At 39.8% G+C, this 13,595-nt stretch overlaps 1 protein-coding gene across 1 annotated transcript in view; it reads left to right on the top strand.

Annotated features, from left to right (window-relative positions):
* Positions 1–9,125, top strand: part of ADK (adenosine kinase) — a gene marked incomplete at both ends in the record, with an annotated part of 266,202 nt that extends 257,077 nt beyond the window's left edge. The window contains one exon of the mRNA XM_079535314.1: positions 9,001–9,125. Within this exon, the coding sequence (XP_079391440.1) occupies positions 9,001–9,125 (125 nt within the window). The remainder of the gene's footprint in view (positions 1–9,000) is intronic.
* Positions 9,126–13,595: the final 4,470 nt, after the last annotated feature.

The raw sequence follows: 13,595 nt of genomic DNA, 5'->3' as shown, positions 1-13,595 counted from the left end.
CTACAGAGACTGCCACAATGATCATAAAGGCATTCTCAAGGTGTGATGTTGGCTAGGGATGTGCTCATTCACTTCTTTTGCACTGTGGCTTCTTCTATTATTAGATATCATAATAACTTCTCCCATAGTTTGTTCACTTTTCCCACACTGAGATGGGCTCATACGTGAGGTGGGAACATGGCAAGTTTGCAATAAAAAGAAGATTAAAAAACGTGGTCCCAGTTGAAAGCGGTGGTAGTAGCAGCACATCCAGGTTTTTTTGACGCTGATCTCTTACCATACCTAAAACGATGTTACTGTTATTAGTGGTCAGTGAATGAGTAGTATCAATTCAGGACTTCAGCAGATATTTAGATAGACAGAAGTTACTAAGTGATGTTCTGTAGAATAGGAGGCGTGTGAATATGATGCTGTGGTAGACTTTTAGCCCCCCAAAATTAAGGAATTCATAGACTATCTCACTGCCAAGTAATTTCTGCTGCATTGGTTCTTGCTTTCTGATTATCTTTCAAACTGCTTGACTTGATGGTGTGGAAGTATACCTGCAAATAAATCCTTACTGGCTTATGGTGCTCTGCAAATACAGCCCAAAATTTCTAGCTTTTTGCATAGGAATTTCAGCCACGAGGTTACATTCACATAGCCATTTCTGTACATGAACATATGACAGAGCATCATGCTCCCAAGCAATGTTAAAAACTGAATAGAGATTAACAGTTCCATTTTGTTATGCTTAGGACTTCATTACTTCTATGTTGAAGAAGTGAAATTTTATTTTTTATCCTGATTTGTAGGTGTAGTAATCTGCACCATTCAGTATCAATACTGAGAATCTGCTCTGAAGCTCAGAAAATGTATCAGTCCTGAGGTATTAATGAAAAGGAGAAAAAAAGTTCTTTTCTTTCTTATGACTCAAAAATAGCTAAGGAGGATTTTAGTTTTTGAAGAACATTTCCAGATAACTTTCTAAGGGAAGCTTCTAGAAAAAGTAGAGAGAAATATCAGCCTAGAAAGTTGGGTGTTTTTTTTTCTCAGATGATAGGACATTTCCAATGAAAATACCTGCATTATGATTTGGCACACGCTCAGTCTTGGATTATTCTTTGCAAGCTTGGGGGATTTTTTGTTTTGTTTTTGTTTTATCAAACATTTTCCACCTAATCCTGGCTGTTGGAATCAAGCCCGAAAGCACCAGATTCTGATCCAGAAGAATTTTGCCAAAGTTTATCTTCTGGGTTTATCTTCTGGGTTTAAAAATGAAGAATAGGACCATCAGAAGTTATAACTTTGTTATTCTCTGGAAATAAAAATATTGACATTTATCAGTTTCCACTATCACATCTTTCTTGGAGAATATTGTAAAATTAAATGATTCTGCTCCCAGTCAATGAGTTGCACTGGGGACTTTTAACAGAAGTTATATGCAGCACAGATTGTAATTGGAGCCCATGGAGGATGGTTAATGTGAAGGGTGTCACAGTATCAAACACTTCAGCCTCTCCTCTGACTATGAGTTGTTCTTCCACAGAGAGTGGAATTACTCAGTCAAAGCATATGCTGAGAAGTTGAAGTCAATGGGAAAACTTCCATCAGTCTCACTAGGGAGATCTAAGTTTTCTCCCATCCTTTGCACAGCCTTCAGGACCAAAGTATTGTGGAGCTGCAGTCACTCATACTTGCACAAAGACATCAAAGAAACAATAATTTTTCCTCTCATACAGTCTCTGATGGGACCAAGCCTCTTTATAGGTCCTGGAAGAACGATTGCACCTTACTGTACAACCTGCTGTGAGCTGGCCCAGAAAGTCCAGCAGTGGCAATCATATGCAGTGCAATAAAAATGTTCAGCCTTGAGTAATTTATTGCTGATGGAGTAACAGGGATATAGTGGAGTTTTATTTTTTGATTGTTACATTCTTTTCAGGAATCTTGCCTTAACTTTTTCCATATGTAATGCTTTAAAACATGAGGATCCGGGATCTTTTTTGTTTTGTGTATTCAGCACTTCTTCTCCAGTCCTGAAATGGCTGCTAAAATGATATGAGTACCCTCCTTTCCCTTACTCACAGTCTTCCAGTAGATGCGAAGTTGCATTATTTGCATGTGTCCATAGGTGACTGTGTGAACTCAGAGAAAGAAAAGCATGGATCCGTCCGAGTGGTCCTGACAGGAACCGGAGCACACTCAAAATATATCCATAAATATAAAGAAAACAAGAAGGATAGAGGCAGCAACAGCAATACTGGCTGCTTTTCTTGAATGAGTGTTTGCTTTGATATTCATGTTGGTGATTAGTGGTTAGAAAATAAGTTTGTGTAAGTGAAGTACACAGACAGTGAAGTGCATCCCCAATTTAGCATGTGACCATTTTATAAGTAGAGTAGATATAGACTTTCAAAACATTTTATTCGTGATCTCATGGTTTTGTCATTCTCTGGAAGTAAAAATATTGACATTTACCAGGCTATTTGTTCCAGCTTTCTGATCCCCTGCAGTTTATTTTTATAACAACCTTATCGATGAGCCTCTTACTCAGCTCTCTAGGTTTAACTGAGTTGAGTCGATTTGTTACCACAGCTTCAAGTAGCTGTTACAGAACAAGCGAGACATCCTAATAAAGCTGTAAACGTGTTTACTCAAACATGGTATTGATTTTACTTGGAGAGGGAGAAGCCAGTGCTTAGCATGGTGTCAGGGAGGATGAATTTAACTGCAGCTTTTCATTGTCATCTGTCATGGTTGTGAAACACTAAGTGAAGCCACAAGAGGATAATTAGAATTGCCAGAAATTTAGCCCCTAAAATCAGTTAATCACTTGGGATTTTTGTAGTTTAATTAGTTTTTATTAAAACTTTCCTCCCGTGGTATACTTGGGAAGGCTTTTCTAATGTTCTTTCCAGCGAGAGTGAGATTTCAAGGTTGCCACTTGTTAGATATACATCTTAAATGACTGCTTTTCTGAAAGGGTTGGTAACCTTTCTTCACTCTGCTGTAATTAGGCTGGCAACGCGGCTGTGTAGAAGCATAGAGCCATCTCATTTTAAATGAAAAGGAAAGATGCTTTACTTTGTGCACTTGTTTGTACTTGTTGAATTTAATAGCGCGAATGTGCATATGTGGAATACATCTTCCACTATGTCAGGAGAGAACTTAGGCGTATGAAGATTGAAAGAAGTATCATGTTCTTGAAGATGCTTACGTTTGTCTTCTATACCAGAAGTCTAAAGGTTGAGACCACAGTGCCAAAATACATGAAAGCAGGAGCCAAATCTCGCCCTTAATCAAAAACGTTTCCGTTTAAAATAGCCAGCATTTGGTTCGATAGCAATGGGCAGTGCCTTTGGCTTACCACAGTTCTTGGCTGTAATATGCACCATCTGCCACAAAATTAAAAAAGGAGAAACCTCAGCATGTTGACGTACAGTCGTTCAGTGACTACATTGCGGAATCGTCTGATGCCAACATCTTTTACAAAATCTAGGCTGGCTGGTTGGCTCTTGGCACCAGCATTGCTAACCACCTAATTACAGCTGACCAGACTCATGGTGCTCCACAACATTCATCCACTCCAAAAGCAGTAAAAGACATCCAAAAAAGGAAAAGAAAAAAAAAAACACCAACCCGCAGTCATATCAGCTACAAGACTTTAAATTACCAAGGTAATGTTTCTTGAAAACTGCATGTTCCCACGCTGATGGCCTGGAAAGCTGCTAGGATCACTAAAAAATAGAAGAACATTCAAGCAACTGTGATAAATGCTGTACACAAACAAGAGTGTAAAAAGGTGCTTACAGCTGTCCTCTGCAGTGGGATAACACCATCTTAAAAAGGTCATTCACAGATTAAGCAGTAGAAACTTTAAATACAGGAAAGAGGAGATAGCTCTGTTGCTCATGATCTGGGACTGGGACTTTTCTGCACATGAATGGCTGGGCTAACGCGGAGTACATAGGGTCCTTAGGGTTCACCTGAAGGGAGAGGATTGTCTGGAAACATCCTGTAGCAAGCATTCTTTGATGGCCTCTAAGTCAGGGTCAGGTTGTGATTGTTTATAATTAATACATTTGATCATTGCATTTTTCCTGCTTTTTTTCTCTTGTATTTAAATAATTACGTTACTATTTCCTTGAGCATTTTATGAAGTTTGGAATTGTGAAAGAGACTGCAGAAAGACTAATAGTGGGGAATCTGTATGTCAGAGGCTATAAACGGATTTCCAGCCAGCATTAGTAATTAACAGTCATTAAAATTAATTGTCAAGTGTACAATTTGAAATGAAACATTTGGCTTCAATATGATCTGTTTTTAAGTGTTGTTAAACCATTTCTGAAGCAGACCAGAACTGTTTTAAAAAAAAACAGCTATTGGACTCCTACATTTCCATCCAACTGCACTAGCGCTAGGCGTTCGTTCAGAGTCACCACTGATAATCAGGAAACAAAACTTGCAGAGAAATCGCTTTTCAGTGAAATTGCCCCTGAAATGACTACTTTGCTGGCCACGAGGAAATGAACTTATTTCTTCATTAATGATTTTAAAGTGCTACTCCTCTCTAAAAAGTTACAAAGCAAGGACAACACCTTTTGTGTCAGAGGGTGCCCTGTTTCACTGTGTCTTTTCAGAGTTGCATTGACATGGCCAAAGAAATTTGAGCTGGTTTCAGCAAGGGCCTTGTTTTGGGTGTGGATTCTGAGGCTCAAGCACCACTTTTGGCACTTGGCTTGCAGAGCTGTTAATTTGATGGTGAGCACAAAAAGGAAGGAAACAACTCGACTTTTCTGTTCTCCATTCTGTTTGCAGACCTAACATTGTAAACACTGTCCTCGAGCATATGTAGCAAAAGATGCTGCAGATAATAAAGATTAACGCTCAATTATTTCAGTTACTCTTTTCAGAGGAAAGTGATTTTGGAGATCCTTTCTCTACTGAAAAGAAAATAAATAATTATGGGCCAAAAATATCTATTGGTGTCTTGCAATCACGTGTATCATCTGGGAATGTGAATACATTTTATTTTAAGGTTTTGTAGCACTGTAAGGTTTACTGTAAGGTCAAGTTGACTTGACTTTCTAAGAAGTAATGTATTTCATGGGATGGATTGGACACAGTTCCTCAGAAGTTATTATTGGGTATAGGTACAAAGTGGTTACTTGGCTGTCTGTGCCTGTAGGAGCCAAAAGGCGTCTCGGCCTGCTCCAAGAGCTTACCAGTATGGCTAATTGCAGTGTGGTGGTCTGCAAGGTGTCCTGCAGCTGCTATGTGTCTTAATCCATGAACACTTCGGATGTCTGGGCAGGAGGCAGATAAGTGGGAAACCCTTGAGTTTAGTTCTTGTCTTTGTGTTGTGGTGTGAAGAGTGCAGTATATAATGCATGTAATACTGTGAACAGCTTCAGCAGTGTGGAAATGCTGGTGCAGAACAGCTGCAATTGGAAGATGGTAGACAGTATCTCCTGAAGTTGGTTTGGTAAAGTATTTGAAGTGAGGCCTTCCGTAGCCAAAGTATATTACTACTTTTTGCACTCCATTCCGGTGATAGCTGGGAACTAGTTCTGGCCATGACATAAATTAAAATAGTTGCTGAGCCACTATGATATATGATGATGTAGTTCTGTGAGACCCATGATACAGAATCAGTGCTGCCTTTTCTGCCTGTAGGAGAGTTCAGTAAGTCTGTAGCCATGTTCACTTATCTTCTTGCGTTTCCAGTCACATCTCCTTGAAGAGATTACAGCCATCAACCACCTATTATCTTCCCTCTGCTGCTCTGCTCGCTGGTAGAGCTGTTTGAGTGTTTCAGTTCAAATCAGCCAGGTTAGCAGAGACCTGTTAACCAGTTCAAACTGATCTGGCTCATTTGGACAGAATGCCAGGATACACTTAGCAGCACAGAAGGGTGGTGAAAAACAGATGGGGCACTACTGGAACTAGGAGACCTGAATCCATGCCTTGAGACTGTGACTCAGGGGGTTTGAATAAGAGTACCTTATACTCTGGAGAAGAACTATAAATTACATTCTGACCATGTTGCTTTTGACTAAAAAGAGCATTCTTCTGCTGAAATAGCCAACCTGATAGGGCTCTTTGTTTCTCTGCTCAAACAACAGTGCTTTTGGGTGCTCCCTCGGGGTCTGCTTTGCCAACTGCCTAGTCTTAGTATGTGATGTTCAACTGTTTTTGTGGTATGTGTGTTTGTATTGTCATTCGATGCAATATCGTGTCAGTTACTGCTTTTTCTATTTCATCTATGAAATAGGTATCTTTTAAGAGAAACAACAGACAAGAGAATGGTTTGAGGGCAAACTCCCCACAGCAGTTTCTACATACCTCATATATGACAGCTGCACTTAATGACATTTTTCTGCCACTCTGAAATCACAGAGATCACTCATTTCTATCCCCAATTAGAACAGAATTTTTTTCCACCTGATTCTTTCTCATAGGTCAGAATAAATAAGAAGTAGCTTCATTGAAGACAAAACATTTATACTAGCTTGAAACTACTGTGAACCTGGGAGGTGGTGACAGTCTCAGTCTATTTGATATTGAAAAGTAATTCATGTTTTACGGTCCTTTGCTCCTTGGTATTTCCTCATCTTCATGTATGTTTGATACCTTGATTATAAGCACAGAGGACAGCTGTGTGTAAACCGCTCTCTGAACTCATGCTCTGCACAAAGCCTAGCAGAGTGTTTGCCTTTGGAGGCCTGCCCAGTGCATCTTCTGTACTTACTGAGTCAGAAACGGACTGTCTTAACAGCCTTATTTTACATACGGTTACAACTTGCTCTGAAGTTTTAACCACCCAGAAGCACACTGGCAAGCTACTGCCTCCCAGGCAGTTTAAATGTGATGATTGACATTCTCTGCGCATCCAAGAAAGTTTCCTCTATGAATGCATGTTAATTTAATGGAGAGCAGACCATTTCCATCTCGTTATTCAGAAACGTCCTGATTTCTGCCAGGCATGCTGTTTGAATTTCTCGACTGTTACCCAACTATTACAGCTGGACCATCCTGCCACAGTTGTGTTGTCTGTCATCCCCTGACTGCCGCCAGTGATAGCACTCACAGCACAATTTCTTCCTATTTCAGATTCTCATCTTTGTATACTGAAATAATGCTGTCTTCTCCACTTGTGTTTACGGACTTAACAGTTGTTGGCAAAGCAGTCATATTTCTCCAGTTAGTGTTGGTCAATATCTGTGAAATTCCATCTTATATATAGTTCAAGTTTCTCTGGAAAAATATCAATGTCAGAAAAGTACATTTTTTTTCCTAGTTGTCACCTAAAACACCTATTTTCTATGCTTTCTTCCATTCCAACAAAAAGTATTTGATTTATAGGTTTATCAGTTTTAAGCAAAGCTCCAGCCTCTTCTCTCTTTCAATGCAGTTCAGAGAAAACTGTGTTATCAGCTTGGCTTCTTTTTTACCATCAGCCGTGGAAGAACTTGGTAATCCATAAAAATGACCTGTTGCTCAGCAGGTCTAGCCCTGATCAATCTGTAACATTATTTTTCATGATTTGCATGATTTTTTATCTTCAAGAAACCAACGTTATTGTATTGGATAGTTTATTTTTATCATATTCTAAAAATATGCCCTGATGTTCCACTCTGAAGGAAATATTTAGAAAAGGAGCATGGCTTAAAGGGGAGCATCACAGTTTGATGTAGAGTCTTTATTCCAGCAGCAACCAAGGTGATCAGAGGAAGTGTGCTTGACACTATGGAAATAAAGCTGGTGAAACATAGCTTTGAATCAAAACCCGTCATGTAAAAAATTGGTCCTTATGAGCTACATAGTTTCAAGGCTAGATTTGGACTGTGCAAGCCCAAGACCTGCCAGAGCATGACACAGGAACTTGAAATGGTGGATGAAAGCTTTAAAAGGAACATGTTTCAGCTCAGATTTTCCTACTCAAATCTCACTTTCCTTCAGTGATTGGATGGAGAAGGGGGAGACATCTGAAAGATATTAAAAAACAGGATAAAAGTGAATAAAATATTACCTCTAGAATGACAGAGTGGAGCTTTAAATAATAAGAAACTCAGTTTACTTCTCACATCTTGAAAACCTATATTTTAAAAATATACTTCACCTCTGCCATAAGTTCAGTCATGCTTTTGATCACAAAAGTTGCGGCCAAGACAAAATGTTTCAGAGATAACATACTCAATCCATACAGCTTCTGGTGCCACTTGTGCTTAACTTTTCCAAGTACCTCTGAATAATCTCCTTTTTAATACTCTATTTGCTTATATTTAGTTGAAGATGTACTCTGGCATTCAAAACAGCAGTGATTTCTGGTTTTCTAAATCATGGATGCTAGGGGTTTTGTTGAGTAAAGCAGTTAACTAAGGGCTGTGATTGTGAGAGGTGCTTGGCTCTCTGTGGATCGCTGTTGGTTTGGGTATCTCAACATGGCAAGAGTTGTCCGCTCCTTTGGAAGCCTTGGGTTAAATTTCCTGTGACCAACGACAACAGATGATATCTAATATTCTTTGACAGGTAACATTTTCTCTGTCTTCACTATGAACCCCTTTAACTGCTAATAGAGATAACGTTTGTTATGTGCTTTTCCCTTCTTTTGAGAAAAGCCTGCACCAGTGACAATGATGTAGGGCTGGAGCTGAAGCCGGCAGGAACAGAAGGAGCTCTCTTCAGCAGGGAAAACTGCTGCTGTGTTTTTGAAATGATATTTGAGGAATCAGGATTCTCTCTGGAAAAGAGCAAGAACTCTAGTAAATCCTCTTCAGGTGTCTAAAAAGATCAGTCTTGATGATCATTGATTTACTTGAAGCTACCAACTGGAGACTTCAGGTAGAAATGACAGCAGCAGCACCCTAACTCCTCAGCTCACTTAAGCACAGCGCTATATGTACCCAGGTACATACAGTCAGGCCAGTATCTGAGTGCCCTGCTCCACGACAAGCTGGTACAGTTCAAAAACCTAACCATTCTCTCCTTTTTTTCTCTGTCTCTCTTCACTTGTAGGCTTCCTCTCGCAGCTTGTGTATGACCGGCCAGTGACCGAGTGCATCCGAGCTGGGCACTATGCAGCCAGCGTCATTATCAAGCGTTCAGGTTGCACCTTCCCAGAGAAGCCTGACTTCCACTGATACCGGTGAACTGGAGGGATCAAGAGTAACTCTCATGTTGCCGTGGGATTGCTGCCTAAATTTTTCCTCCTTCCTTGTCCTCACCTTTCCAATTACCTGCATCAACGCTTCTGTACTTCTGTTCGTTTCATTTTAAATGAAATATATATTTCTATGATGTTTTCCTTTCCGTGCCACTACCATGTCTCACTAGTCTTAACTTTTGGAAACTGTGCTAAGTGAAGCTTATTCTTGTATCCGCCTGGAAAAATTTTTCTATTGACACAGTTTAAAAGGAAGTCCTGTGTAAATGACACTGCTGACTAACACCAGTAAAATAATGAATTATCTAGTTTCATCTGTGTCCGAATCCTACTCAACTTACTTGAAATGAACAGACCTGACTGTATTTGTGACATAACCATATAAACCAGGAATAATTCTTTCTGTATAGTGGGGTCACAGTAGCGTTAAGAGCAGTGTGAGTTTCCCAAGAATTTCCTTCAGTGTCTGAGTGTACAAGATCTGGCCATCACATCCAGCCCAGCCACCATGGAAGCAAATAGCTATTTGTCAGAACTTAAGGGCATGATCGTGCTGATGTCAGTGAGTGTGGGTCTGATGCTCTGTGGTCGCTGTACCGTGACCTCACGCTGGGCTGCCAGGTGAGCATGCAGATAGGTACTTTCAGGGATTTCAGGGCAGAGGCACGAGCTGATGATGAGCATAACGTATGGCTAGATCCTATCTCCTCAGTGCGAGCTTTATAGAGGCTGTATTTAATTAAGGTACACGTAGTGAAAATGAGGTACAGAAATATTTATGCAGGATATATTGACAGGACATGCCAAATGGAATCTCTGAAACGCACATTTTTAAACTTTTAATTTACTTTGCGTAATTATCAATATGATGGATTTTGTTTGTATTTACAGTATTCAAAGAGGTGATCTGACACTGCGTTCATTACTTTGCTATGTAATTTGATACTGATAAATAAAAAATTGTCATACAGTAGTTCCCAGCTTTGTACTGTTGTATATATGTCATTCCTCAACTGTCTTACTGAAACGAGAGCAGGAAACAGGAGCCTGACCCACAGTGTGTGTTAGATCTCTGCTTTTCAGCCATGGCTTTCTGCATCCATGTGGATGTTCAAGAGTGAGCTCTGCACTAAGGAAAGAAAGAAAGAACATCAATGTGGTGTTCGTACCACAGGGAAGATGAAAAATTGATGGCTAGGATTTGTTGTAGAATGATAAGTCACTGCAGTCAGGTTTCACATTTTACTACAGAGCACTGAACAAGCAACACACAGGAACTGTTTGTTACAGTGTTGATGTGCCACAAAGAGCACGGGGAGACTGTGGTCTTGATTCCCTTTTTTCTTTGTCCCAGTCTCTGGTTTTATACATGGGACAATAGGCTCTGTCTTCCCAGGGTCACCTGGTGGGTTTCCTGCAAGTGCATCAAGGAGCTTCAAACCAGCCACCTCTGAAAGTCCTCACAGGGCCATGGAACTCCACATTGCAAATGCAGATCACTGCGTCTGAAGAATGGGCTGTTCTTCAAGGGCTTGGGGCACAGCTTCCAGCTGAAAAGGGTTGCATGTACAGGTGTTATCCATCTGTGGAACTACTCAGGAACAGCTTTGTGCAAATAAAACTTAGCTGTTTTCTCCTCTCAGTGCTGCTCTCAAACAACTTTGACTTTTACTTTTCTCACAATTCTAGCATAGGAGAGAGGGAGAGGAATTAATATACTGTTGTGAAGATAGAACAGCAAAACTGAGAAGGGACTACAGTATGTGTTGTCTTCAGGCTTTATGAGTTCGTTGGAACAATTGTACTTTTACTATCTTATTGCTAATTTTTAGTTCTTTAAATTGTTATATCCAGTGCAATGTATTTTAGTGAAGAAAAGGTGATGGGCTGAGGAAGGATGTTTTGCAGTCTGCTGTTAACGCATGGTCACATATAGCACACCATGCTTACTGCATGAGTTTGGCTGCCAGTAAGGAAAGAATGATAAGCCAGTGGTTAAATCTGCTGTTCCCTTTGCTCTGTATCAGTGACACATTCCACTCATTTTGTAACAACTTTATGCATGTCCTGGTCAGATACTTATGATTTGTTTCAAATAGAATTTAAGTGTGTAGATGTTCTTTGCCATAACAAAGGAATTAAAAAAACAACATATATAATGTAGAGAAAGGGAGGATATGCAAAGGAAGGGAATTGTCAAATAGGATGTGGGTTGTTGTTGGTTTTTTTTTTTTTTCCTTTATCTAGGCCATTTCTTCTTTTCAAGTCAGGATGCAAGAGAGCCAAGTTAGAGGTTCTGTTGTGAGCTTTTCCACTGATGTGCTTGGTAAGCCTGGGCTCCTAACATTGGGCTCCAAGTGTCAGCTGCAGAGCATAATTTGAAGCCAGTGGGAGCAGCTGAGGAATAAACTACCACCCATTTTGCAGAAGGGCATCAGAATCTGACCTGCTCTATTTAGCCATTCATTATTTCTCCAATATCTGTCAATGGGTATTCTTGGATGATATATGGATATTTAGAAATGTATTGCCAAATCATGCTAAATAACTTCTACTTGTGCTGTCAAATTGCCTGGTAATTTCATTGAGAATTCTTTTCAGGATTTGTACTTCTCTCCTGCTTCTCACTGAGGCAGGCTTTTTTTTGGTGTGTGTATATGTAATGGATAATCGTGTCATCTTTAATCATCTCTTTCACATAGTTTTTCTTTTGTCCTCTACTGACTTCTTCCACACAGAGGCATGTTAGAAAACTGGGTTTCCTGAAAAACATCGTTGAAAGAAATGTCTGCAAATGAAACACCTCCCTGTCTCAAATCTCAGATGGGAGAACTGAAGTCTGTCACTGGGCTTGAGCCATCATTCAAACCCAGAGTTTTGAGTGAGCAGGGATACTTTCAGATGGGAAACTGATTTCCCACCAGCACTGACCAAAGCATATTGCCACACTCAGATACAACCCTTCCATTTTGCTGGAAAAAAAAGGCTGCATCTCCTATGCTTCCCATCATGTATTTCAGGCTTGCTTTCATACCATGTGAAGTGAACAGCAATGCTGCTGAGGTCAGTGGGCAAGTTGTTAATGCTAAAAAGCATTAATAACAACAAAACCATGTGCTAAAGAACAGGAAAGAAAAGCTGAGAATCAGGAAATAAAGGTAACATTTCCATTTCTACAAGTGACTCACTTGTTCTTTTGGGCAGGTCACTTTCCTCTCTGAATCTCTCTCTGCAAAGAAGATGGTAAGCTCAGAAAGATGGCAAACTCAGGATGAAGATGGTAAGAATTCAAATATGGCAGTGTGAGCCACATCTCAGCCTGTACTCACTGCTGATCTTTTAGTTTTCTCCTTTGTAAACAAATGTCTATTTGTTTACCCTTAGAATAGTGCTGGCTGCTAATGCTTGTTTGAGGGTTAAGACAGGGAAGGAAAAGGAGAAAAAGGAAAGGACAAAAGCTTTGCTGTCAAATGTGCCACATGAAAATGACAATAGAAATGCACACTGTTTTAAGATGACAAGTCTGGGAACAATCTTTAATTTAAAGGTTCTTATCCACAGTTTTCATAAAGAAATGTTAATTAAAAGTGCAATGACATGTTTGGGATTTAAAGGAAATCATTCTGCGAAGGATTTATAGCAATCACAGCTCCAGAGCATTAGGATTACAGATCCTTCTGCTGTTCCTTTTCAGTGATCATGTGATTGTCCTGTTGTTAAATATAGCTCCCATTTAGTGAATCAAGACAGGCATGGGAAAGGTAGGGATAGTTTCCCTCTAACCAGCAGGATTTCAGAGGTGTTGGAGATTATACAATTCATTAGTTTTAGCATAAGATCAAAGGAAGAGGGGAAGTCTTAATTTGGGCGCCAACTGCTACTGTCTGAAAGTCTTGCAGCTTAAATGAGAAGTGAACGTTTGCAGTACTAACTGCTTGTCTCAGAGCATGAGCCTATTGTTTTATATCTCACTAACTCATTGTTCTTTTCCTGCAGATAATTCTCACACTTAAGACCTTCTGAGATAGTTACGTCCATTGTGAATAGTTCAGCAACCAGCTGGCTCAGAGGTTATTGCCTAAGCATCTTTCCCTCGCTCTAATCCCCTGCAAGGTTTTTTCTGAGCAGTGTTGTTAATCTAAAATGACTGCTAACTGACTCCTGTGTCAAACATTATTCATTATGCACTTTAAATGCTTCCTGCAGAGGCCAAAATAAATTTTGCTTTTTAAAAGCAGACCACAAGAGTGCCTACATAGGATATTTCCTAAAAGATTAGACTAAAAATGGCAGTTAAGATGTTGGGGGGAATGAACAGCGTTCAGAACAAAGCTTCACAGTTTAACCAGGGATAAACTTCAGTTACCAAAACATACTTTCATATAGATTTATCTATAACCTATCTATAACCGAAGGAAGAGCTCACCCTTGCAGGGTGGGAGAAATA

Source organism: Tetrao urogallus (assembly GCF_951394365.1).
Source record: "Tetrao urogallus genome assembly, chromosome: 5".
NCBI classification, from domain to species: domain Eukaryota; kingdom Metazoa; phylum Chordata; class Aves; order Galliformes; family Phasianidae; genus Tetrao; species Tetrao urogallus.
The sequence above is the reverse complement of the archived record's forward strand: the minus strand, read 5'-3'. Positions and strand labels throughout refer to the sequence as shown.